The sequence below is a fragment of the Onychostruthus taczanowskii genome, unplaced genomic scaffold (assembly GCF_017590055.1).
Source record: "Onychostruthus taczanowskii isolate IOZ18803 unplaced genomic scaffold, ASM1759005v1 scaffold19, whole genome shotgun sequence".
NCBI lineage: Eukaryota > Metazoa > Chordata > Aves > Passeriformes > Passeridae > Onychostruthus > Onychostruthus taczanowskii.
The window spans coordinates 5,205,145-5,231,646 of record NW_024499128.1 but is presented as its reverse complement, the minus strand read 5'-3'; the positions used below and the strand labels follow the sequence as shown (position 1 = coordinate 5,231,646).

Below are 26,502 nucleotides of genomic sequence, written 5' to 3'. Positions count from 1 at the left end.
GGCAATGTTCATATTCTGCTGAGTAAAAAGTAACTTGGTAGGAGGTGGGAACCTCAGACACTTTATCAGCACATAAAGAAGCAACACAGATTTGAGAGATTTCCTCCTGAAATTCTGCCCTCAGTGGGAAGGGAAGCACTGAGCTCTCTATGGTAAGTATTTGTTTTCTTGCTTTTAAAGCACGTTTGGTTTTTTTAATTGCTGTATCTTTAACACTGGTGGTGCTCATGCTAATCAAAAGCACTTGTTCTTGGAGTGTGATAGACATCTAATAAAGAAATATAGAAATTAAGCTGAACCATCTATAAAGAAATGTAAAACTCAATATTAATGATCCATTTCAATCTTAAACAATAGAGTTTTGTGCATCACTGATGAATCAGCCAAATATATGTAATATTCATTGTTACTTTTGACAGAAAAAATAAGTAACATGCAATCTCTGTCCACAGGGCCTTTCTCTCATTTCCCACAGAATTCAGCCATTTGCCCATATTTAGCTCAACAAGCAAATTAATTAATCTTTTTTCACTACTGTGCCTGCAAAAAAGAATAACACTGAGTCTTGAAAGATTCTCAGTAAATCAACATACTGTGTTAGTCCCAGCCTGCATTTATTCTTTGCATTCACATAAATTAATGAAAGATGCAACAAGCATCTTTAATGGTGTTTTCAATAATTTGGACAGGGCCAGTCCTGAAGCCTTAAGAGCACAAACTGGACCCTTGATATGCAGAGAGTGAAGGGCATTGCAGCCAGCAGAGAGCAGGAGGCAGTGCTGACCCCAATCCCCCCTTTCTGCAGCGAGTGCTGCTGCCCAAAGCAGATCCTCTGTGCTCCGGAGCTCTGCTCAGCTGTGCAGGGGCTGTGCTGAGGGGGCACTGCAGAGGTGCCAGGTACAGCCCCTGCACCCCCCAGCGTCCGTACAAACCCCCTGGCACAGACCTGTCTGTCTGTCCTGCTTCATGCTCCTGGCTCTGGGCATTGCAGAGAACACACTCATTTTCTGCTTGGGCCTGTGTATCTGATTATTGGTTTCTATAAAGAATTGAAGATACTGATTCCTTGGCATTTAGCTCTGCTTTAGAAAATTATCTCATGCTTCAGTTTTCTCTGTTTTCTCAGAGTACAACTTCTCTGCCAACTGAGGAACTTCAAGAGACAGTTTTTGTAGGAATTCACACTTCAACAGCAGAAAAAACCTCAAAACATGGGACTCATAGTCACAAGTGTGATGCAGAAGGCAAAGAAAAGACAATTTTAAGAAGAGACACTGGGCAAATTCTACATTTAGAAGGAAACATTAAATTAGTAAGAATTTTCACTTTTTTTTTTTTTATTAACAGCAGTTCCAATGTTTAAGTTCAATCATCAGTCAGTCTCACAGTTCAGAGATCAGAATACCTGGAACTCCTTTGAGGCACATGGATATGTGCATTTCTTCCTCATACATTCCCCAAAGTAGCAATAACTTTCTTAACATTCACCAGCTCAAAATAAAAATGTACTGAAAATGTACAATTTATTATAAGTCTTAGAACACCTTGTCTTTTCCCCATATATTTCATCACAGCAATATGAAATTCAAAGTCTTTAAGTAGAACATGGTAATTTATTAGAGCTTCATGTCAAGCTCTATACATAATGCTTTTTCAACATTATACATTCTTGTTATGGTCCTGATAAATTTCCCTCTGACAGACAGAATCATCACCGAATAGTTTTAATTATTTAGGCCCAAACTTTTACAAAGTGCAAAAAAACCAGCATAAAACCTTCAGCATCCAAATTTCTAAGAATGGTGGGGCTTGTAAGCTTAAACATTTAAATGTAAGGGGACTTCTATTTCAAGTACTGTAGAAGAGAAACATTGCCACTTACTGGCAGTACCAATGTCTTTGCAATATTTGTAGGCATTTATGTGCATCTTCAAATGCTCTGTTAACCTTTATAGTATTTGTCAATAAAAAGCCCCATTAACATTTAAACTGTGTATGTCCAACTACCTACTTCAAGCAGGAATCAAAAGAGAACCTGTAAGAAACAGGTTCTACATTATTGGGACTGTACACATTGGAGATTTCAAAAAAACTCACATTCCTCACAGTTAAAATACCTAAAAGGTAAAAAAAGATTAAAAAAAAAATCAATCATTAATTGGGAAAAAGGCTGAGCATGGCCTGAGCAGGAGACGTGACCACCATGGGTGAATGGTAACATGGAGAACACAGTACAGCTCTGGAAAGAGTAGTGCAGCCATCTGGAGCCACCTCAGGAACACTGGAGGTCTAAAGTGATCACACTGGAGAGGAAACTGAAACACTGTTTTTGCAGTAGGAACATCAGAACTTACCTGATATTAACAACTAACCTTACCTGACATGGAGAATTTGTCTTCATTGGGCAAAAACTTAAAGATAACATAATCACTGGACAAGAACTGAAATCAGACAGACTCTTCAATCAACCTGCTGAACTGGAAGTGACAATGACATAAGTCACCAGTCCACTATGTTCTCTAAAATTCTGTTTCAAGCAACACTGATTTAGTAGAATCCCTGTGTGCTGCTTCTGTAGAGTGGGTATTTCAAAAGGTAAGGAAAAATCATTCCAAAATCTAGAGACTGAAACTGAAATCAAATATTATCGATTACCACTGCTTTTATAAATCATTAATAAGGACAGCATGACCTGTTCCAATGAAAAGAAAAAAAAAAACATTAATTGTCTTCAAGTATGAGAGATGCACTGACAGTGACAGCAGAGGCATTCATTTAATCACTTTACAACAGGGAAATCTATAGACTCCATAGAAAATTTACAACCAAAATGGAGCTAATGTGACAAATGGTGCTCATGTAGCAAAACCAGAAAATGTCAAGTCTGCAAATTCAACAAAGATGTGTTTTATTGGCTTTGCCTCCTCAGGCTCCAGTTTGGCAGAGCACCACTTCAGCCAGTCCTTCCTTTCAGCTCACGTCCGTCTCGTCTTCTGTTTCTTCGTTTGTCTCTTTGCATCCTCTGGGCCCCCCGTGTCAGAGCCTGCCTGCCCAAGAGCACGGACCCCTTGCAGCCGAGTTGTCAGCTGCAGCAGTAAAGGAATAAGCTGGGGAAACAAAAAAAAGGAAGCAAGTTGTGGTTACAATGGCATGTAAGGGCTGAATGGTATGGCTCTCTAGACACGTAGCCCTTACCAGATTCTATTTGCACATCTACAAAGACATCAAAATATGGCAGCAAATCTTGGGGAGGAATCAAACCAAACTCCTGGGAATTTCTGATACTCAGAACCTAATTGATTCCTTGAGAGGAAATCAAACTGCACAAACAAATTTAATTTCTCTTTTTGGTAAAACAGAAATCCAGTCATATCAGAAAAATCTAGAAGAGCACAGCTTGATAACAAAGACAGAGGGGGTTGTATAGCAGGTGTTTGTATTCCTATTGAGAGCTTTTGAACTAGGGAGGGTATAAAGCTAAAGAGACCAGACCTGAAGACTTGCAAGACTTTTTCCAGTCTGATTGTGCCTGAAGCCAACAAAACAACTATTTTCATTCCTGTTATCACTGAGTCTGTTATCTGAATTTAAATGATGCTGTATTGTTTTTTTCTCAGAGCAATCAAATGAGGAACGAAAATTCAGCCACAGCACAGGCACTCACCTTCACATTAAGCTTGTTTAAAGAAAGGTAACTGTCCAAAAACATGGCTACATTTGTCCACAATGGCTACATTGTGGCTTTTCTAATATCACATAAGGGGACTGTGAGTGCACCTCTGTGTGGATAACAAACCCCCCTGAGCGCAGTGCAATGCACCCACTGACAGGACAGTAATATTTGGGCAGGAGCAGAAGCAGCCCTGACCCACCTTATCGTGGTTGTAACCAGCCAGCAGCAGGAGCAGCGTCAGCGGTAACGCGATGTAAGACCCCTGGGCAATGTCTTGTTCAGGCAGCTTTCTCTGGAAACAGTGCAGATCATGGATTTTATTTTTTTTAAGTTGACTGTGAAATCCCTCAGCTCTAAGAAATATCAGCAATAGGATCATGAGGCACATCCAAGCCTTCTTATTTCACTCCTTTCCAAGTGCTGCTCTAGGATTTACTTTACTTCCCACTTCAAAGCCACCCTCTGGATCAGTCACTCATGTATTACCCCTTCCTGAGGTGTGCTGCTTTGTAAAGCCAATTCATTGATGGTCAGTCTCCACTGACAGTCAGCCTGGTGTGCTTTGGTTTACTTGTCCCATGCTGCCCACACCTCTGTGACCCCACTACAGCAGCCATGCCAGCAGAGAACCTTTCAGGCACATCTGCACCCTTAATTTCCTACTGCTGCTTCATGTCCTTCTCCCATTCCACTGGCAACTGAACACACAGCAAACCTAAATTAATGCTACTCATAAATGTCTTTATATTTACACTAACAGAAAGCTTGGCCAAGAGCACAAAATACATGCAGGTTATAAGACCAAATACTGCTCCCAGGGTGAGCACTGGAACATGAAAACCTTTAGTACTCACAGTGGGACTGAAGACCAGTGTAATGTGTTTATGATATCCAATGGCAGTGAAAGAAACTTGAGGCAGAGTGTAGTCATACTGTGATTTAGACAATGTAGAATCCAGGAGCACCACGTAATTCTGTGGGTAAAAAATACACTCAGGCTACAGCATCAGGAGCAGTCCAAAACAAAATCACATTTAGAGGCACAGGTCAGTTAAACAGGCTTCAAATCTTCCAAGACACTGGTTAGTGCAGCATGAATACAGCTCTGCAGGCACCCCACAAATTACACTTCAGTGTCCTTAGGGAAAAAAATAAAGTGAGCTAAGCTAATTTTCCAGCAATATTCTTACCTCTCCATCTCGGAGTAGTGGTGGGAAATGAAAAAACAGGGATAGGCCTAAGTTGACTGTATGAATTGGGTTGTCAAGATTTTCACTTTTGTAGAGCTTCACCTGTAAGAGAAGGAAGAAGCACAAACAAGACATTTCCAAGCCTGCACCACAATAGATATTTCAGACATCCCACATTTTCAGGGATAAAAGCACTTCAAATTTCATCATGTGTTTTTATAAAGAGAAAGTTTTCAAGTAAGAACACCTGGAAATATTCTAATCTGGGATGTGAAAAGTCACAAAAGAGTCTTTTTAAAGAACTTGAAATAATTTAGGAATGGCTGCTGACATTTTCACATACCTGATGTATGAAAAGCAGTCTGTGCTGTGGAGCACAAAACTGCTCTCACTTGTGTCTGGACCCAGTCTTAGCTCAACTTTCAGAGACAAGAAGTCTGCACTGGAGGCCAGGGTGACAACATGCACCCATCAACAGCTCATATGCAGTACATGCAACACAAGACCCCACCTAATATGAGGAAGGCACAGGCTTGGATAACTTCCATATAATCAAATTTTAACATCAATTCCAATTGGCTTTGGCTGAACTGCAAGGGTTTACATTTCCCCAGTAAGATGGGACACAAGCTCAGGGCCTCTTCAGTAAGGTGACACATTTTCCCTTCACACCTGCTCTGAGTGTTGGATCCTTTGGATGTCTCCCAAAAAACCCAACAGCTTAGCAAAGAGATCTTGGCAGGTAAGATGCATAACAAACTAGTGTGAAAGAAATCCAAGCACTGCTTTTATATTGGTAGGTAACATTTTATGAAGCTTTTAAACCTGGGAAATGATACTGTAACTCCTACCCCACTAACACCTCTTGCAGACACTTCCAGCATTTTTTCCCTAAGCCAAAAAGATCAGCGGTGTTAGCAAGCTTTTTCAGACTGCAGTACAGTGTTCTGAATTTTGAAAATTTCAGTTTTCCTATTTGTCTCATACTGTCTATTATAATGTACTTTAAAATTCACATGTCCTGTGGTATCACTGCATTCACATGGTATCTTCAGGTTTTGACATACAGGTCAAAAATTTCAGGTGTTTCAGGAATTAATGCAGCTCTCTGATACAAAGGACTCATTTCACCCTTGCTGTTTTGATGCCCCTACAGACAGAGCAGCCCGAATCAGGGAAGGATATTCCAAAATGTACAGGCCAACCAGAGAAGGTATTTCTTAAAAATATTCCCATGAAAAATGGAAACATTAAAGCAAAACATCAGGAACATTGCAATCTTCATTCTATCTGGAATTCAAATTCACCTTCATTAAACTATTAGTTCTAATTTGAATTAAATGTGTGCTCTGGCTACTGAACATTCCCAGTGACCCTGCAGAAAAAAAATCATTGTGAAAGTAGTAACAAATACACTTGACAAAGATGAAAGGCTTGAACTTACACATAATGTGGAGAGATATTCAGAGGCTGTAATTACATTTCCACTTAAATCAAATTGATTAATTTGCCGGAATGCTATAATATTAACGTCATCAATGTCACTGTTCCCAACCTGCAATGGAAAACACACTCAGGTTTTTACCAACAAAGAAACAGTTAACAAAGGACAGCAACACAACTGTTAACAACACAAACACTGCTGATCATTTTAAATAAAAAGTGGATTTTGTTCTATACTAACAACATGGAAGCTCGAAAGCTTTCCCACTGCAAGTCCCTGCTCTCAGAGTGCACAGCTTGCAATTGCAGACTGGGGCATTATCAGCATGAGGCTCATGACATTAAGCTAAACTAAGAATGGAAGTCTCAGAAGCACACACTATTCTGGAAAAGGCTGAGGTACATCCACAGGACTGCCTGATCTCAGAACACAGGTCTCAGTGTTTTGCATCTGTGCTGAGAAATGCACAGAGATGTTTATACAGTTGATTAATGTGGAATATTCAACAAGATTCCACCAGTTTTCAGTGAGAAGTTATTACTACACTTTATAAAGATAAAAGTGCTATTCTAAATTATAATTTCACCTACATCAAGACTGCATGATTTGGACTCAATAAAACATAACAATATCTCTCTGTCCATACCTAAATATAACTGTAGGACAATATGACAATTTATGACAACCTCAAGGTACCACTGCTTTGCTCCACATCACAAAGAAATGTTGAAAGGTATTCCATACATTTATTCTCTTGTTTCTGGATGCACAGTTTTCATGACTGTCAAAGAATCCTTTTCACTTGTTTACTGTTTGGGCTTTATCTCACTTCAGTTTTGAGCTATGGTGCTGACACACAATATGGGGCCTGCTTTTAGGGAGCTAACTTGCTGAAAAGCATTTGTCTAAACAGAATGCCTTCACTACATTGCTGCTGACAGAACAGACAGAACGCCTAGAGAGACCCATTTCATATTTAAGTGATGCTACAAAAAAAGAAAAAAAATTACCTCAATTGCTCGATGCTGTGGCAAAGCTCTTTCAATATGATCATTGCCTTCAGCTTTGAGTTGGACATGATACACACAGCCAGGCTGAAAGCAACACTCAGATGATAAATCCCAACACTGAATAATACATACTTTAATTTTAGAGAGCAGTAAAGAGAATTTTCTAACACTCCATTTAAGATACACCATCCAAACAGATTTAACTCTATGCAGTTAAAGTTTTCCTTATCTCAAATAGAAAATTCAGCTCAATAACACTATTAGGAGTGTTTACTGTCAGAAAATAAGAAAAGGCTATATAGAACTTTCATTAGTTTGTTGCATTGCAGTGTAAAATCATCTGCTGTGATGAAGGAAATCACAGGATTAAAACCTGACCAAACATTGCCTTTTACTTCAGGAAATTGTTGATTCCTTCCATAATGGTGCCATAAATTCAGCTTCCCCATTCCCTGAAGAACAGCTTACTTCACATACATGCTGTGCAACCAACATCACACACGCCCCCAAGGTCCTGCTAAAAACAGGCTGTTGGTATCTTCACAGGGGAAACTAAACACTTCCCCAAATTATTCTGCCTATGAAATTTCCCTGCTGGTCATTCAGGCAGTGACATGGGGATTCTGTCGTGTCACACCAACTGCTCAGTGTTTGTGGAGGCCAGCACAGCATGCTGCCAGCAAGTTCACAGGCTTACACCACAAGCTTCTCTTCCCCTTTTATCAGGCTCAATGTTCCCTACTTGACAGTGTTTCTTCACACAGAGAGACTCAGGAGAGTCTGAGTCAGCAAACACAATGGGAAAACAGAAACCAGTGGCTACTGAACAGAACCCATTTCACTGCTCCACTGTCACACTGACAGACAAGGAAATGACAGAGCCTCCTACTCCTTACCCGAAGGCCACGGAGCCTGAATTTGCCCTCGTCATCAGTTATTGTGTCCTCTCCATAGATGCTGCAATCCTTCTGTCCCACAGCTTCCACTGAGACTCCCTGCTCAGGCTCTCCATTTAAAGAGGAAACTGTGCCGTAACAGCTGGAGGTATAAAGAGAACAGTTGCTACAGATATGCAGATGCTGTTTTAATGCATTTTTAAAAGACATTTTATTGTTATAATTGACAGGAAAAGTACTTAATGTATTTACCATAGCATGAAGAAGAAAAGGGGTATTTATAATGTGTGTGCAAAACAGTTTAAATCATCCAAATTTGCTGCAGTTCACAACACAACTTTTAAGAATCCAAGTTTCCTAGACTTCATCAACAGCAGTTCTTTCTTACCCCTGAGGGTAAGGAAAGCAAGGATCCTGAAGTCAGATATCTGAATTGGCCTACCATACCAAGAACAGTCCTCTCCTCTCTCACTGGAGGCAGCACAAACAACTTCAGTGCCACTGAGACAGTGCTTTCACAGCCATTGCTCTTCCTCTAGCTCTGCCATCTGGGCTTAGCTATATATCCACAACCACGAAAAAAGGCCAAAAAAAGTGTTTATATACAGCATAATTAAGTTAAATTGAGACTTGGAAAGCGTCCTCCAAACCTGCAAGAACAGAGGTGTGCTGGGAGGAAACACATTTGGCACAACACATCCTGATACAGTCCATAGCATTTTCCATGGATTCCAGCTCCACTGACCTGTAAGCTGTTCTGTAACCAGTTATCTGGATTTTGAGATTTTGTCCTTCCTGCACTTCAATCATTTGTGATGATGGTTCAAACCGAAATTCTTTCATCATGGGTTTAAAGTAATATTGCCCTGGGCTCTACAAAGAGGCACAAAACAAGCTGTTTACTCACAGTGATGCAATAACTCACCAACTCCAAACAAATATGCTTTGCAAGAGCTCTCTGGAGAGCTGAAGTCCTCTGTTCCAACCACAGGTTAAACCTGACACAAAATGTGAGCAGTGAAAAACAAGGAGCACATTGGACAATAAACTGATGGAATTTCACCTGGTGACAAAGTGTTAAGAGAGAAACTACAGCCCTAAAACCTTACCACAAGACCTCAAGGACAGGAGAGTGACCACAAAAGAAGGATGTCTGCAAAGAAACTATTCAAGCATTTCTACACACATATAGATCAATAACGTAATTAGATTTCCTTCCCCCTAAAGACTCTCCAATGATTATCAACAAATTGGCTTGTTTCATGTTTACAGACTGCAAATTAGTAACTGAGATCAATCAACATCATCTCTGACCTGCTGGGGAGAAACCTCTTGCCATGTTAGATTTCACATCTTTCACTTGCTAAGATTTTAAGTGTTGTTTATTCTCAGGGATCTGCATCTCTCATGGCAGGTTAGGATTTCAAAGGACACCTGCCACTCAGGAGAGACCTTTTGGGGAGGGGAAAGTAACACAGCCCCACACACAGCCACGCTCCGAAGAATCATTTCAACTTACCAGATTGGAAAATGTCAGCATGCCATCGTCCTGTGTGAGGAGGTTGGACCGAAACACCCCTCCACTGAGAGACAAGAGAACTCCAGCAAGAGCCTGGTCATCCTCTGATTTGATCTGTTTTTGAAAAACCAGGAATTTTAAGTGTAAGTGAGGGTTTCTTTATGGAGAATGGTTCAGTTGAAAAGCCCCTTGCAGAGTGCACAGATGGGCTGGCTCTGAGCACTCAGCTGTGAGCAGAACTAACCACATCTGTACTGCCTCACCTGCCAGACCACAGGGCTGCAAGCCCCTGCTCCCAAGCCCTGGGCAGTCACAGCCCATGGCACATACCATGTGCCACCAAGCAGCCATTCTCTACCACTCCACAGAACACACAGGGAGGCCAGAACAAAGCACCCCAAAAACTGGAACCAAGCACTAGCTGGACCAGACTAGACCTACACCTTGAGGGATAACTCATTAAAACAGGGTGGTCTGACTCTACAAAAGCAAATAAAGTCAGTCTTTTGGACTCTATAAACCTTGCAAAGTATCTTATGCATGGCAAGTCATGGTCTACAACTGAGCTCATCCACTGAGATTTGTTTCCTCATGACAAAAATTATTATCCAAATAATAATAAATTATCCCAAAATCCTACATCCATTTATCTTGGGAAGACAAAAAATTAACTTGTTGCCTGTCCAGCTCCAACTATTCATTTAGAACCCAAAATGTTCAGAACATTACCTCAAATGTCACCCCAGCAAGGGCAAAAGCTTTGAAGTCTCCAACTGTTCCCTCTACTGCAGTCAAAACAAAACCTTCCTTCTGAGCAGTGATTGTGTATTCCAAGTCACTGTGGAGTGGCCCAACACTTCAAATAAAAGGAGAACAGAACTTGTTTCAGAAAGAACACTTGCATATCACATACACATTGTCAAGTAACCACTGTATTTTAACTAAAGAATCCAAAGGTTCAAAACCAATTTGTTCATTACCTGTAAGTGCCTTTGTCATCAGTGAAAACTGTGATAAGTGCAGAAGTTGCTCCCTTCTCACTAATGACAATCTCAACACCTTCCAATTCAGGATGAATTCGCCCTTCCAGAAATAAGCCTGCTTTTCCATGAATCTCTATCAGCTTCCCAGGACAACTCTCTTGGTCATTGTGAAGGGGATTTTAAATAAAAGACAAAAAAAAAGGTCAAAAATACACTTGACACTCTGGCTTATAACAGAAGTTTATGTACTTCCAAAGTGGCCTTCTAGCTTAGAACAAGAGATCAATCCACATACTTTCATGGCCTCTCAACACATCTTACAACATCTGAACAGTACCAAAATGAGTAACTACATTTCAAAGCCATAAGCACATCCCCAAAAAAACTTTATAGATTTCTGAAATGGTTGGAGGTCTCAGTGAGTTACACACACTGCAGCCACATGGAGACAATGGCAATGAAACATCCTTCTAGGCAGATTACACAGCTTTGACCACATTTTTTGAGTTCAAATTCAGGTCAGCATTTGTCATGTTCAATGACATTAAGCAAAATTTTATTTCTCTCCCTCAAATGCATTTAGAACGTGCAAACAGAGTCACATGAAAAGAGGCACTTGAGATTTCCTTGTGATTTCAAACAAAATATGTTCACTTAAGAACCTGAGGACATGATGGACACTGATCTGACAAGCAGCATCAATAAGTGATGATAACCCTGACAATTCTGAAATTTATCTTTTTTGTGAATATTTTTATTACTGTAATCTAGTGGTGGGGGGGGAAACTTTAAGAGAAACTTGAATTTGGTAAGAAATTCAAAATAGAAACCTTGTTTTTGCACAACTCTTTTTCTACGGGACAGTACTATGAACAATTCTGAGAATCTGGTGTAATACCCAGAACCCTGGCCTTCCTCTTCTGCTAGATGGTTTTTCAGCACTTGGAAGAATATTCTGCTGATAAAAACTGTACTTGCATATTCTATCAAATAACTTCCAAATTCCAGAATTAAACTGGCCCAAAGAAATAGCTGCAACTGAAACTTCCCTAACATTACTTTTTGAGTTATTCATATGTTTATGTACATAGATACATTTCAATCACAAAAATCCAATCCTTTCAAACAATAAATTATTAATACTTACCTCCACTAACAACTGCTTCCACATAAGGTGGGTAGAAGAGCAGCTCTTTTGATGATGGTGTTACAGTAATTCTCTCTCCAGACCTGTAAAACACAACATATAATCAGAAGAAAATTGAATTAGCAGCTCTCACGTAGAGCAGAGTGTAAGAATGCATCCAAATACTCTAAGAGAAAAGTATTAACAACAGTATAAGGAAAATTCTTACTATGTGCTACTAAGTTTTCTTGTATCTCAGAGTCACCAAAGGCACCCAGCCAGCAGCTCAGTCCTACCTGGAATTGTATCATTATCCTGTGACAGAAACACCACATAACAGTACAAAGAACACACCTTGTCCATTACTGGACCTTAGTATTACCTTGCCCAGTATGAAAATTCATACAAGAATGGTCCTTGGAGCTCCTCCACCATTTCTTGCACTGGTGGCTTTGTTCCTTCCTCCTCCTGCCCCTTCTTTTCTCTCTCCTGCCGGCGGCTCTCGATTTCTGCCAGCTGCTGCTCCCGACGGAGCTCCTGAACAGACTGCAGGGGCCCCAGAACTAAGGCAGGTTCACTGTCAATGGATGACCTGAAAATATGGAGAAAAACAGAATCATCTCCTTTCCTATAAAGAGAAAAGTGCTTGTTGTATCTGTTAATTACTGCCTTTACACCACCACAGACAAATCCTAGGGTATTTTTTAAACCCATCCCTCTTTAACTGTCCTGTTTATTCTGGTAAGAGAACAGGAGCAATAAAATTTTAGGCAAAAGGATCAGTCTAACAAAGACCTAAACTAAAAGAGAAAGGCTGGAATGTCAAACCTGAAAACAAGCTTAATACAGAAAGTACAAAATAAATAAAAAGACTGCTAAGCTTGCTTTTTTTTTCAGAACTAGGAACTTTTGTCTCAGAACCTACCTCTCAGGAGCAGAGAATACAAGGAGAAAATACTTTCTATCACACATAAATACTTCCAAGAGCCAGAAATTCCCAGGAAAAGCTCTGAGTTCTCACCTATCTGCCCTATTCATTTGAACTACCCAGCTATCTTGTCACTGTCCACTGAACAGATTACCAAATACATTCAACTAAATTCTTAGAATCAGCACAGAAGAATCAGCACAGAACAACGCATTTTATTTCACTCTCTCTGATCTTGCATCCTCTCTTCTCTAGCATTTTCTTCTAGACACCAATCATCCTTTGTATCTTATCATCTGTCTTCTCTAACAGTCTGAATTCTCAGTGAGGACTGAACTGAAATGATCACAATCACTTTTCCAACAGCCACTTTAGATACCAGGATAGTTCTGTCTCCTGCTTCAGCCTTCGCCTATGTTCCAGTTTGTCTTTTTTTAGGAGACATAGTTACTATTGCTCTAGCACACTAAGTTTCATCAAGGCTTTATATTCTTTCTCTGTAGTCCAGACACAATACAGAAACATGTAATTTTTTTTTTGTCTGAAAGCCTATTAAAAATTTGTACAGGCACACACAGTCTCAAGGTACTCATAATACATTACTACAGTCTTATTTTTAAAACATACCAAGCCATTATCAAGAACTTACGAGAATCAGCTTTACTTTTGATTAAGGGTGTTTGGGGTTTTTTGTTAACTCAAAGTTAATGGGTCACAGCCATGGATCTGGTACACAGACTTGTAAAAACAAATGGCTTGCTTTTAAACCCAGAGCTGTTCCCTTTATGTTGATGGCACTTCACAAACTGGACTTCAGCTGAAAAGCTTGAGGCAGGATTGATCAGAGATACCTGTGGCAACTAAACTGCCTTCAAAGCACTGGCCAATAGTCTCCAAAAAGCCAACAAGCTGAAAAGGTCAATACAATATTCACCTCCTCACTGAGCTGTTTTTAAAATCCTAATGTCTCTCTGCTGTCTCAGTGTCTCCTTTCCAGCTGCTGGAGATGCCCAGCAGTTGCTGTGATAGGGTCATTAATCTTGGAGAACTCGAGGCAATGCTCTGCAGGTAATGTTCTCTGAAAAGATGTTTTCTGCACTCAAAAAAGTTAGAGAACCCACAGCCTAGAACAAGTAGACACCAGCAGAGTATCAATAAAACACTCATCATTATCAGACACTTTCAGGCAGATTTGGTACCTCATACAATTAAAGCTGTTCACAAATCAGTGCTCCCTAGCGAGCTGTCTGTTCAGCTAAACATAAATTGGTGCATTAGTGTGCAATCACTCTGCATGTTTTTCCTTTTATAACCCTCCTCACACCAGTTACAATGCTCTAAAGCAGCAGATTCTCATTATGAGGAAAGAAAAAAGGGAAAAAAATATATGCCAGTGCCTTAAAGAGCTCAGACCTAAGCTAAAAGAACACCCTCTGAATTCTGAAACATCAGTTCATTAAAGTATATAAAAACTCAGAAAATCATTCCTTTTTACCAAGACACAAAAGCAGGGAGGGGCAATGTTCAAATGATGAGAAAATGCTCAAAATGAGGCTGGATTTATCTCTCTCCAAAAAAGTCAAAGCACATCTTAGCATTAAAAACCTCTTGCAGCCTAGGCTAGGATGCCATTCCCTTAGAAAGCAGCCACTGCAGCACTAAAACTGGAATAAAGCTTTATGACAGAAATGTCTTTTTCTTCCACTTTTTATAGCCTCACAATTTCTTTGTCCTTACTTAATGGTAACAGTCACATCCATCAGTTTATCAGTCACAATCGTGCCAAGGACATGGTGGCGAACTGCAGTGAGCGTCAGGATACTGGGAGAGGACCTGCAAATCAAAGGAACAAAGACATGAATTCAAGGTCCCCTTCCCAAATAAACAAATCTTATTTAGCAGAGTCTGTGCTCTCACCCCTGAGATTGAAATGCTTTATAAAAGATGATACAGAAATCACACAGCAAAGCTGTAGTGCTGGGATGGTCATCTCTTGGCAAGGGACCATTTCCTAACTCAAGCCCCAAAGCAATTCCTTCCTTTGAGCCTTCTGCTTCCTCTCAAGCTAAAGCTGATTTGATTGATTTCATATGTCAAAGTGTCATTAAACACATCACCAGACCATAATCTATAAATAACTAATAAACTTGCCTGACCAAGGAAGATCAGGACTGCTTACTTGTGGTAAGGGTGAACATTTATTCAGCTTGCAAAAAATGGGGTGAGCAGAATCCCACCACCAGAGGGTCATGGCACCAGTGACATGCAAAAGTGCAAGGGCCTCTTAGCAATCTTACTGTTCTATCTTTTGCCTTTCAGCTCTCAGAAGTGACCAACAGTTTTCACTGAAATAACTCTTCTCTGTTACAAAGCAAACCCAACACTAAACAGACAGAAAGGTGACAAAAACACCCATCTAAAACAACTAAAGCATCTTTAAACCCTCTCATTAGATGATTTATTACTTTTAAGATAGGAAGGGCAAGAGAACACATGTGATACACCTTGCCTGAGCTTCCCTCTACGCATCCTGTCCTGCTGAAAGCAAGCAGGAGAAGGAAGCTTTATGGAGAATCATGCTGTAGGTGTAAGGTGAGGAACAGTCACGCTCTTACGTGTCATAGGTGTAATACTCGTGCTCAAACTGGTGGCAGGAGCGTGGGGTCACCTCATACACACCTACAAACAGCAAGGCAAAGAACCACCACTGAAAAAGGCAATTTTTAGAGCAGAGGTATAAAAACAACTACAAAATTTGACTGTATATCTGCTGCCTTTAACACAGAAACCTTCTAATGTGTCTGACAAACAAAACCTATATGAATGACATTACTTTAACATGACCTTCATTCATCAAAGATTAAATACTTTCATCACCAAGAAAAAAAAAAAGGTAACATTTTATTTCTGGAATCTAGATTTGGTGAAGGACTAAATAGGAGAAGAAATGGAGAAATCTAAAAACTTGGAACAGATAATTTATATACAGATGTAATTAAAACAATGCCTTTCAGAAACAACAACAAAATTTTTTTTAGTTCCCAGCAGTATTAGCTAAATGGTTATTTTTCATTTTTAAACTAGTATTTTTAAGCTTTTACCTGGCTTTGAAAGACAGAATCTATTAACTCCTTTGGACAGGTTATAAACACCAACATTCTCTGGTCCATTTCCATCCTGATAAAATTCCTGTGAAGCCACAGCACAATTCACTATTAACAACTACCAAACAACAAAATGAAAACAGTATTTTCCTGAAGATACATCAATGTTATCTCTTTTGTATCACATAACATCACAAGACCATTTTATCAAACTTAAAATACCCTCCAGAGACAGGAGAAAGCCTTGATTCCAAGCATAACCCAGCCTGCCTTCAGAAGGTCATTAAAAACATACAAGAACATTTGTTTCCTACGTACCAGTGTGATTGCATGAGAAAGAGAACACCTCAGCATATATCCAGTCTGCCTGAATTCTACTCCTGACACATCTTCCTCCAAGACTTCCAATTCCAAAGACTTATTCTTCCAGCACCAGTCTTCATGTACAATGCTTACTAGAATATACACCACACAAAGCATTTTAGTAATACAAAACTGAGTAAATAAGGGCAGGTTTTTTAATATGAGAAGTTTGTGTCTCTCCAGCTCCCCTGGCAATAATCTGCAAAGGTAAATACACGACAATGCCTGTAGTAACAGACCTGGCTCTCAGCACTGCAGCATCACCAGGAACCCAACACATCTATCAGGAAAGCTGTGCTATGAAAACAAATAATGCAGTCTGGCCACCCTGGAAGGCTCCTCAATGGGCACTACCATTGTGACAGGCAAAGCAGCCTAGAGGACATCACAACCTAACCTGGTGGAAAAATGTTCCCACTCCTGCACAAAGAGTGCAATCTATATACTCCTTCTACACCTTTCCCTGGAAAACAATTTATTTCCACAGGCCAAGGCAGGCTGACCAAAATACATGTTGTTCTTAGGAGCAGCACTCTGGAAGCAGAACTAGAGTGTGTCCCTGTCCTTAGGCTTGGGACAAGCTAGTTCATGTTAAAGCCCACTTTCCCCTAAAACTCAGGGGAGCAGTAACCTTTGGGCTGACACAGGGTTAAACATCCAACATTACACATGTTAAAGCCCACTTTCCCCTAAAACTCAGGGGAGCAGTAACCTTTGGGGTTAAACATCCAACATTATGAAAACCTGTTGTAAGATATTTTTCCAGATTCTCTCAAGTTTCACAACTATGTTGGGCATGCTGCAAAAGGTATCCATGATAACAGAAGCGCTCAGATTAGGTCACGAATTGAGCTACCAAGGTGCCCCCCAAGCAGTTGCCCTGCTCCTACCTTTGTACTTGCCCGGGAGCACCCCCTCGAAGGTGAAGGGCACCGAGTCCCGGCTGCCGGCCAGCTGCAGGCTGCGCTTCTCCCCCTGGCGGCTCACGGCCTGCAGTGTCACCGTCAGGTCACCACACGCGTCTGGGAGGGAACACAGCACGTCAGGCTGCACCCCAAAACAGCCACACCTCGGGGTACTAACGCTGAAATGCTAACCCCCGCCCAGCACAGGATGTTTCCAGTTAACACTTGTTTCTTAGGCACATCTCACGGGTTTTTGCATTCTGCGGGACTTTGAGACTGTAAATCGTATTCTTTTATCTAATGGCAAGAAAAAACCTGAGATCAACATTAAATCCCTGGGTTCACCTCACTCTGCAGAGACTTAAGAGCTGAGTAAACACCTGAGAGGCAGAACACAAAGTGCAGGGAGGATTCAGAGAGGAAAAAGGAAGGGTAAAAATGACAAAAATCAGGCTCCAATCATCACCTGCTAAAATCAGTGGGTAATCAAGGAAAATAGCACGAGAGAGGAACCTTAGACTAAAATAAAGACAAAAAGCTTATGAAAAAGAACAGAGCTTAAAAGCTTCTGCCAACAGCTTGAGCATCTATCCTACAGTTTTTACATGCACTGCTTTTTTCCCTTTTTTTTTTTGGTTAACTTCTTTTTCACCTCCAGTACTTCTCTGCCTGATGTACAGTATCCTAAGCAGCAGTCAGAACCACTTCCTTCCAGAATCCACTCATCTTCTGAAGAAGGAAGGCTTGCTTATCCCTAGCAAGTATTAAAAGGAGCTACATAACTTTACTCCAAACTTAGTAGGCCACAACATCTCCCAAGAAGAGCTGCTTTTTCCATGTGCTGCAAGTTACATTTACTTATCTGCTGATGGGACTAACCAGTATCTTGATGTCAACAACACTCACACATGCAGTGCTGAAGTTCTCCATTCCATTGCCATTTCATTTTCACAATGGACTTACCTAAACAAGAGATCTTCCCTGAGACAGATGCCAAAAACTGAGAGAAGGTCACATCCATCACTGGTCTATCAGTAACAGTGACAGGGAACATTTTGGGTTTCAAAGCCAACCCTGCTCTGGTCTCAGACTCTGGAATAATTACCTGTAGAGTAAATGACATCAAGGCATCACCACCTTTCAGACACCAGTCCAAAAACGCACACTCTGCTGTCTTCAATGCATTTATCAGAAATTTAAAAATTGAAATCTACTGTAAATCCCAGGCAAAGCAAAACCAGCCTCTCCAACATGCTTTCCAAAATTTCAAAATCTTCTAAAACACCATGACAGTCCTACAATAAATAAATGAAAGCTCATTCTTACCTGAACATTGTATGTACCCGATTTTGCCTTGAAACAAAATGCTCCATGAGAGTCAGTTTCTGTGGTAACCAGTGATGCTTTGTCTTTGTCTTCAGGTATCATGGTTACCTTGTATTTACTGATCTGTTTGACTGTGTCAGGGAATCGAGTAACTGAGATGCGGCCACACACACTGAACCTGTTAAACAAAGCCAGTCATCAGAACAAGTATCTTAATTTGACAAAGATCATAAAAAAAACCCCTTGTTTTAGAACTTCCTTAAAAGTAAACCTCACCATATTGAGGTAATAACACCTGAACTGGAAAGGATTTCTCCTGAAAGACAGATTTGCAAGCAACTTGCTTCACTCCTCCCTGCCACCAAGCCAATTATTTCAACCTTTTTCCTTTTTTTTTTTTTTTTTTTTTTTTTTTTTTTTTTTTTTTTTTTTTTTTTTTTTTTTTTTTTTTTTTTTTTTTGCTAAACAGGCAAGGGATTTAGGATTTTATGCTAGGGAGGCAATGGATTTCTCCCCTCAGGCATCAAAAATTTTAAATATGATAGGTAATCCACTGGAACACAACCTTGGTACACCTACACTTGTAAAAGCACAAGCCCTCAGGTTTTAAATAGTTTCAAACGTTTTGCGTCAAAAATTTTAAATATGATAGGTAATCCACTGGAACACACCTACACTTGTGAAAGCACAAGATGACAAATTAGAAGCTGGTAAGTTTTGTTTATTGCCTCCAACAGCACAACATATTTAGTTACTGAATAAATTGTACCCCATCATTTAGCAGCACACAGGGTTTTTCTAATTGGCTGGCTAAGTGTGTACAAGCTGACAGGTGTTTGACTCAATAAATTCCAAGTTTTCACTTCTCCAGAACACTGCCACTATTTCCTCCTCTGAAGTCCTGGACACAGAACCATGGCCTTTCCATCTTCCTCAGCTCACGCTGTATCTCTCACCACTGCACAGCCTCAGACTCACAGTCAAGGCATCAAACAAGAAAAAAGACAATTCAGGTAAGGCCACAATGACCTTGAGCATGAGCAGTAAAATGCAGAGGTTTGGTACAACACTGCACCAGACAGCTGTGTGACTCCAGGTACCCACCTCTTGCACCTTCTGTGCAAGAGTGAAGTGGTAGAAAGCTTCTCTGTTGCTTTCTTGGTTCACATACCATTCTAAAATTCTTAATTTACCCATGCCTTAGTGTCTTCATTTGCAAGAGAGAGCTTATTAAGAGGATGCTCTAAACTTGAATTATTACTGAGCAAAATACTGTGCACAAAACATGCACTCATGCTGCTCTATTTACCTTTAATTTCTTCAGCAACATTTAGCTCCTGACAACACAAGTCTGGGCATAGCATGGGAAAGGATCACCCATTTTCACTGCTCTATTTACCTTTAATTTCTTCAGCAACATTTAGCTCCTGACAACACAAGTCTGGGCATAGCAGGGGAAAGCCTCATTCACACATCAAATTGCACTTTCATCCTGACACCAGTCCTTACCCTGTTGCAATGATGTTTGCCAGCTGAGGTGTATTTGGTGCAATCTTCACAGTAATAGTATCAAAAAACAGGTGCTCTTTCTTGGCATGAATTGTGTATGTACCTGTTGTTATGTTCTCAAGGCGGAAAGAGCCATCAGCTTTTGTCTTCACTGTAACAAGTAACAAGAGTTAAAAACCAGAGCATATGTTAACCTTATGTGTCAACAGATCCAGAGGACATGCACTGCTTTAGGCTATTGTGAATTCATATTACACAACAAATAGTTTTATGCTTTTTTACTACACGAACCTTCATTTCTGTATTTCCAAGTACAATCTGGCATATGGTTGACAGCAATTAAGAAATTTTCAACTGCCAAACAAATGAATATTTAATGCTGTCATCTAAACCAGAAAATGCAAAATTTATCAACTGCATGAAATCCACTTTAATATTTCAAATAAATTGCAACAAAAGCAGTGTATTGTCTTGAAGGATTAATTCCACATCATAGTACTTGAATTTCATAAAGGTTTCCCAGTAGCAACAAACATCAAGAGCACTGCATACCTTTAATCTGATTGTTCAGAGTCACAGTGGCATCAGCAACTCCTTCTCCTTCAGGACCATTCAACACCCTGCCTGTGACAGAGAAACCCATCACATGGAAAACAGGCTGAAATGGGAAAAAATTAACATCAGTCTTTACTCAGGAAATGCAAACACACACCTACAGCAATCAATACCGTTTTCTCCCCCCACACGTATAAAGGAAACTTATTTACAGTTCTGGGAAAAAAAGTGTACCAGGACAATCACTGTGAAAGTACAAACTGATCTCCAGGCAAACTGTTTCCCTAAGTACAAAACACACATTCTCAATTTATCTGCACTGGTACAGCTCAGAGGACCACAGTCACAGATCACAATGCCATTACACAAGGCACTCTGCAAACCAGAAAAACCTACAGGGCCTTCTCCAGAGATGTGACAATCTCAACAAGGAAATATAGGCAACCTGGAAGAATACTGCCTGTTTGCAACACAGACATGAAAGTGAACATAGCAGACAGCTCTGCCCTATTTTGTTTCTTCCTAGTAAAAGGGACTGAAGTACAGAAACACAGCACAGTACTAGAAACTGTCTTCTACCTGCTGTACATAAAAAATGCCTTCAACTTCTTACAAAGAAGATTTTCCACAATTCAGCTGCTTTCTGCTAAAATCAGTTAGGTTTTTACACGAATGAGTGGCACAAAAGAATTATTCCCTCTGCAGGCCTTACCTCAATCTGTAAACTGTCATGCTCTACAAGGAAGTCCAATCTGGATGGAGCAACATCAAATGTGATTCTCTCTCCCCTGTAGAAAGGTATCTGAAAGAAGACACAGGGCTTTGACTCCTAAGCTGTGATGACAGAATGGTTTTCCTCTACCATTTTTTCATGTTCTTACTGACATCAGACACCTCTACCAAGGGTCAAATGAGCTGCAAACCTCCTGGAAAAAATTACTCAGAGGCATGGAGACACAAATATGGGCAATATTTCAAGACTGATGGAAACCATGAAATTATCAGAAAATATGGAAAAGTAACCCCCTAGTCAGAATACAGCATACTTGGATGTGCAAGAGCTTACAGGCAGGAGACTCTATGATTGCTAGAAGGATTAAAGGAAGAAGAAGCCAGAATCCCATTTGTAGAGCACAGACTGAGAATGCAGGACCATCACTCCAGGCAGTGCACAGAGAACATGCTCCCATGACATCCAGATAAAGAGAATGGGAAAAAAAGGAAACAGCTTAAAGGAGAGGAGGTGGCAATAGCATACTCTGGTTTAGAAAATGAAAGTTAACAACCCACTCAATAGAAAAGCAACGAATTTCTAGTCACTTACCACAGTGTATTTCCCACTTGGCAGAGAAAGAAAGCTGAAAGATCCATCTTCTTTTGATACAACATTGCACAAATAGGATAAAGACTCATCTCTTGATTGGAACCCATCCACAGGAGAAATACTGCAGCCCACAACATCCTGTAGTAATAAATGCAATAAAACTTTTTGTCTCAAAGAAGAACACAGAAAGTAATTGTTGGGGAAGAGGGATACAGGAGGGTTCAAAATACACAACTGTGAATGACTGATGGGAAGTATAAAACCATTTTAGAGGCAAAATTTGATGACATGGCTTAAAATTCATGTACAGGTAAAACAGGGAAAAACAGCAAATAATCAACTTTATGGTAACAAGAACAGAACACTGGGAAATTAACATCCCCAAAACTGTACCACGTGTCTTAAGTGACTTCAGTTCTGTGGACAGGGTTAACATTGCAGAACAGAGCTCAGCTCTACATGACCAAATGTTTCACACTCATTTCTTAATGCATTTGTAAGGTGGCAATAGAAGCTGTGGAACTTTGTCTTCCCATCAAAAGGGCAAAGAGTAATAAAGATGTCATGCTGAAGACAAATTACAGCCACTGTACAATGAATTATGAAATAATTCCATGGAGGTCATGTTGGATTACAAGGGCCTTGTCAGAGAAAAAAAAAAAAAGAAATCACTCAAAAGAATCAAACACAAAAATATAGTTTAAGGGATTGTACAAGCCAGTAAAGGACAGATGAGTATCAGGGCAATATGAATCTAGAAACTATGTGGTTCTTCTTATTTATAGCCATACTCATATTGAAAAGGTACTGATCAACCATTACCTCTTTAGAGACTGAAGAAGAGAAAAGGAGAAACATGACCCCTTTCATGGGTTCTCCATCACTCCTCACAGACCCAGAGACGTTGTAGCCTGCAACAATCAGGGGGCTGGCAGCATAAGCATTGGAACTTGTCACCCGCACCACTGTCTTCGACTGAAACACAGAAACAAACATTTTCATCAAAAGCAGGTCTCATTTACAGCACCTAAAAACAATCAGAGACTGCACATGCAACAACAGGAACAGAAGTCAGAACAGCAGAAGAACTCAAAGAGGTTCTCCTGGCTACTCAAGACACTAAGACACTAAAGCAAAGATACTTTCTAGAACATTATCTTTCCTGCTTCACTGATATAGGAAATGGTCAGGATATCAGAGCTCCTCAAAAAACAAGCAGTCTGGGAGGGAAGGATTTGAGCTGCAATATTCTGGCAAAACGTATGAGATAGAAGAAGGAAAGCAAAAGCTCATTTTGTCCTTCCCTGGCTGGCTTCACTATCTCCAAACTGGGTCTACACAAGGCAGTTTCTTGACTACCTGAATTAGATGTAGAAAAACTCCAGTAACCCTGTCCACCCACAAAGCCCCTTCTTCACACTAACTGATCCAGACAATGTCTAGCAGATCCATCCTCTCTAACCAGGCAAACCAGAACTTCTGTAGTTTCTAACCTCTTTCAACATCCAGGTAGGATGTGTTGCAAAGATTTCATATTCGCCAGGAAGCACTTTAAAGAAAGCAAACCTGCAAGACAAGAATGGGATTATGTCTCTTCAGAAACAGCCACAAACATCTGTTCACAGAAAAACAATTCAGACTCTATTCACATATTAGAAAAAATACTTCAGAACTCTTACAGTCCCAGTCAGTATGGCAGAATTGAAAGGATCTTGTGCAAATGAACAGATGAATTAAGTATGCACCACCCACACTCACTTTCCTCCAGGTTGTGTAATAGTTGCTTGTATGTTTATGTCACTGCCAGCATTTCTCAGTACAACCTGAACTCCAGCAGGACCTAATGTCTGACCTTTGCTGAGAACCTGTCAAAATAAAACGAAACAGAAGTACAAATGAATGAAAATAACATGTAGAGCTGAATTTGAATGTTTTTATGAAGGTTGAATTAGCATAAGGTGGAATAAATAAAGATAAAGGAGTCTAACCTTTCCGTTCACAGAAAATCCTGTGAACACAAAGTTAATATCACCTCCCTTTGTGCAAATGTCATTAATGCCATCCACATGGATGTCTACACTGGTTGGTTCTGGAAGAGAAGAACGACGAAACAGCATGATAGTGAGAAAGCAACCACAAAGAAACTCTGCTTCAGCTTTCACAACTGCCACAGAAATGTATTCATTCAAGCATGGCAAGCATTGCTCTGGAAGCCTTTCTTCAGCAAAGGTAAAGAATCCCCAAATCCTGATTCTGAAAATCCTCTTTCCCTCCTCCCACTGCAGCCATTTTTGTCAAAAGGCCACATTCCTTCAAATCAGTTCAAGGGTTACTTTGTCAGTTGTCTACCACCCAGCTTTACTTTCCCCTGGTACAGTAAGTACATGTCAGTTATTAAACCTTACAGTATGGTTTATAGGTTTGGAGAAGTGCTCCATTTTCCCTGCCAGCTGCAAGTTAGAGATAAGTCCCACACTGCAGATACAGTGTCCTATTGTAAGAAGACATACAACCACTTACCAAAACTCCACCCTAGGGGAGGCTCAATTTTAAGAATGAAATCCCCCTAAAAAATAAAAAGCAATAACTGTCTTCATTGATCTAAATTTAATTTAGCTAACAAATGAGAAAGAAAGTCAGAACACAAGCACCATGCAGAGAGGAACACAAGACTCAAGTGCATCAATATCCACCATTCTCCTTTCCTCCTGCTTATGACTCTCTGTTCAAAGCAGCAGCCGTATCTACCTAGACAGGCTGGCATGCTGGGCTCACATCCAGCCAAGAGCAGAAATTAAGTATCACCGTGTTTATCCTGCTTCCAGCACAAACCTGGCTCACACTCAAGCAGCTCAGTGCTAGAAAGTGTTCAAATCTACCTCCACCTGCCCCAACAGATGGGCTCTAAATCAGCACTTGTTATTTCCACTGGGTCATACGCGACCATTCTGCCCAAACATGGGATAACAGAGTTCCCATCCCTTTAAAAGCTCTGATCCAAAAGGGTATTAACCAATACAGGGATCCTCTTTGTATCAGAGAGCATCACATGTGTTCTGCCACACACATGCTGAAGTTCATCCCTGGAAAGGCTCAAAGGCCTAAGAATGAAATCACCAGGATCAGAAAGCACGTTACATTCTTACACTGGGAAGGGAAGGAATTTTTTGGTGGCTAGACTAGATGACTTTTAAAGGTGCCTTCCAAACCAAACCATTTTGTGTTTCTACTTCTGAACCCTAAGTTAACTAGCTCCATAAAAGAGCAAAACACCTTGACCATCTAAGAGTAGCTTGATTGAATTTAATTTGAATGTAAACACCTTTCCAGTCTAAGCAGACATCAAATTACTGATACATTCTGAGTTTCCTGGATCATTATTTCCATAAAACATTTTTAATATCTGCAATTAACCATTCAGGTTATTTTCAACTCAGTCATACCAAAACACCTCCTCATATATATTTATTTCCATTTCTATAGGTAAAAAATTTGAAAGCTTTATCTGTACTCTGTAGGAGCCTGCACTTTTTTTGCAGTATTTGTACAGCTACAACACAGCTGCTGGCAGGAATTCGGGCTCCCAATGCTGCAGTCATTCCAATAAACAACACTGCAGCCACAGTTGGCTGGCTTTTCTCTTCATAATTAGCACTGGGAAACGAAGTCGTTGTTTTACAAAAAGAAACAGTTGAAACTTTGATTCTAAGTGATGTCCTGATTCAAATGTTTCATGGGTGGGTGTTGCAGGGACAACAGGGGACAGCGCAGGTATTTGTGCCTTACCTTGTCATAGAGGGGAATCATGAAATACCCATTGTTCGGAGCACAGTCTGTCTGGTATTTCAGAGTACCATGTTTTGTATATAACTTAATCTAAAAGAAACAAACACAACAGACACAAAGATATTTTTTAAAAATACGAGGAGCGCTGAAAGCAGACACTTTCTAGCCCAGTGCTGTAACACAGCAGCAGCAGTCGTGCCAGGAGCCGGCAGGACACGGTTCATGGCAAGCAGGCTGCAGAGTGCCAGGCTGAAGGAGAGCCGCAGCTCCACCGCCACCTGTGACCGCGGCCCGGGCTCGGCACGCCCCGCAGGCAGCCGGGGCCGGCGGCGCCCACCTCGATCAGGGAGTAGTTGATCTCCACGTCGGACTTGACGAAGCCACCGCAGCCCACGACGATGTCCTCGGAGCCCCGCGCTAGGGCGCAGCACAGCGCGCAGAGCAGCGCGGCCGCCGCCCGGGGCCGCATCCCCTCACCGCCGCCACCGCCCGCAGCCTGCGCTGCCGGAAGGGCCGGGCCGGGCCGCCACAGCGTCTCCTGCCGGCCCGGAGCCCCGGCCCCGGCACCGCCCCGGCCCCATCCCGGTGATGCCTCCAACCGGGATTATCCGTCCCCAGCTGCTCCTTCGCACCTTTTGTAGGCGTAGCTGGTGCCAGGTCAATTCGACAAAATAAATTATTTTCAATAAAGAACTTTGTGTTTCAAGCACTGCGTAAAGATATATGTGATTTGTATAAATATGCATCAGGTAGGTGGAGAATATGTCTTAGGTGGGCGTGTTCATGTAAATTTTACTGTGTTAAAAAATATCGGTGTTACCCCCTTGGCGTGCTGAATTTGTGGAAAGAATGAACATAATC

General features: G+C 40.8%; 1 protein-coding gene across 1 annotated transcript; it reads right to left on the bottom strand.

Annotated features, from left to right (window-relative positions):
* Positions 1-1,179: 1,179 nt before the first annotated feature.
* On the bottom strand, positions 1,180-26,148 carry NOMO2 (NODAL modulator 2). Its single transcript, XM_041401723.1, has 31 exons — positions 25,979-26,148; positions 25,642-25,731; positions 24,376-24,421; positions 23,844-23,944; positions 23,614-23,720; positions 23,349-23,421; positions 22,678-22,830; positions 21,856-21,993; positions 21,244-21,333; positions 20,529-20,634; positions 19,977-20,127; positions 18,468-18,645; positions 18,105-18,246; positions 17,127-17,258; positions 16,192-16,328; positions 15,871-15,958; positions 15,385-15,448; positions 14,507-14,602; positions 12,224-12,433; positions 11,863-11,945; positions 10,713-10,872; positions 10,462-10,588; positions 9,733-9,846; positions 8,959-9,086; positions 8,214-8,355; positions 7,318-7,401; positions 6,308-6,418; positions 4,864-4,965; positions 4,528-4,647; positions 3,873-3,965; positions 1,180-3,107 (listed from the first exon to the last, which is right to left on the bottom strand). Exons 1-31 carry the CDS (start codon positions 26,108-26,110, stop codon positions 2,976-2,978), a joined length of 3,630 nt encoding a protein of 1,209 aa, XP_041257657.1. The 5' UTR covers positions 26,111-26,148; the 3' UTR covers positions 1,180-2,975.
* Positions 26,149-26,502: the final 354 nt, after the last annotated feature.

Excerpts from the sequence above, each read along its gene's own strand:
- NOMO2 (XM_041401723.1), bottom strand. The coding sequence starts at position 26,110 with ATGCGGCCCCGGGCGGCGGCCGCGCTGCTCTGCGCGCTGTGCTGCGCC. Across the intron at positions 15,959-16,191 it reads TTTCTCATGCAATCACACTG|GAATTTTATCAGGATGGAAA; the intron begins GTACGTAGGAAA and ends GTGGCTTCACAG. Across the intron at positions 8,356-8,958 it reads GGTTACAGAACAGCTTACAG|CTGTTACGGCACAGTTTCCT; the intron begins GTCAGTGGAGCT and ends TTATACCTCCAG.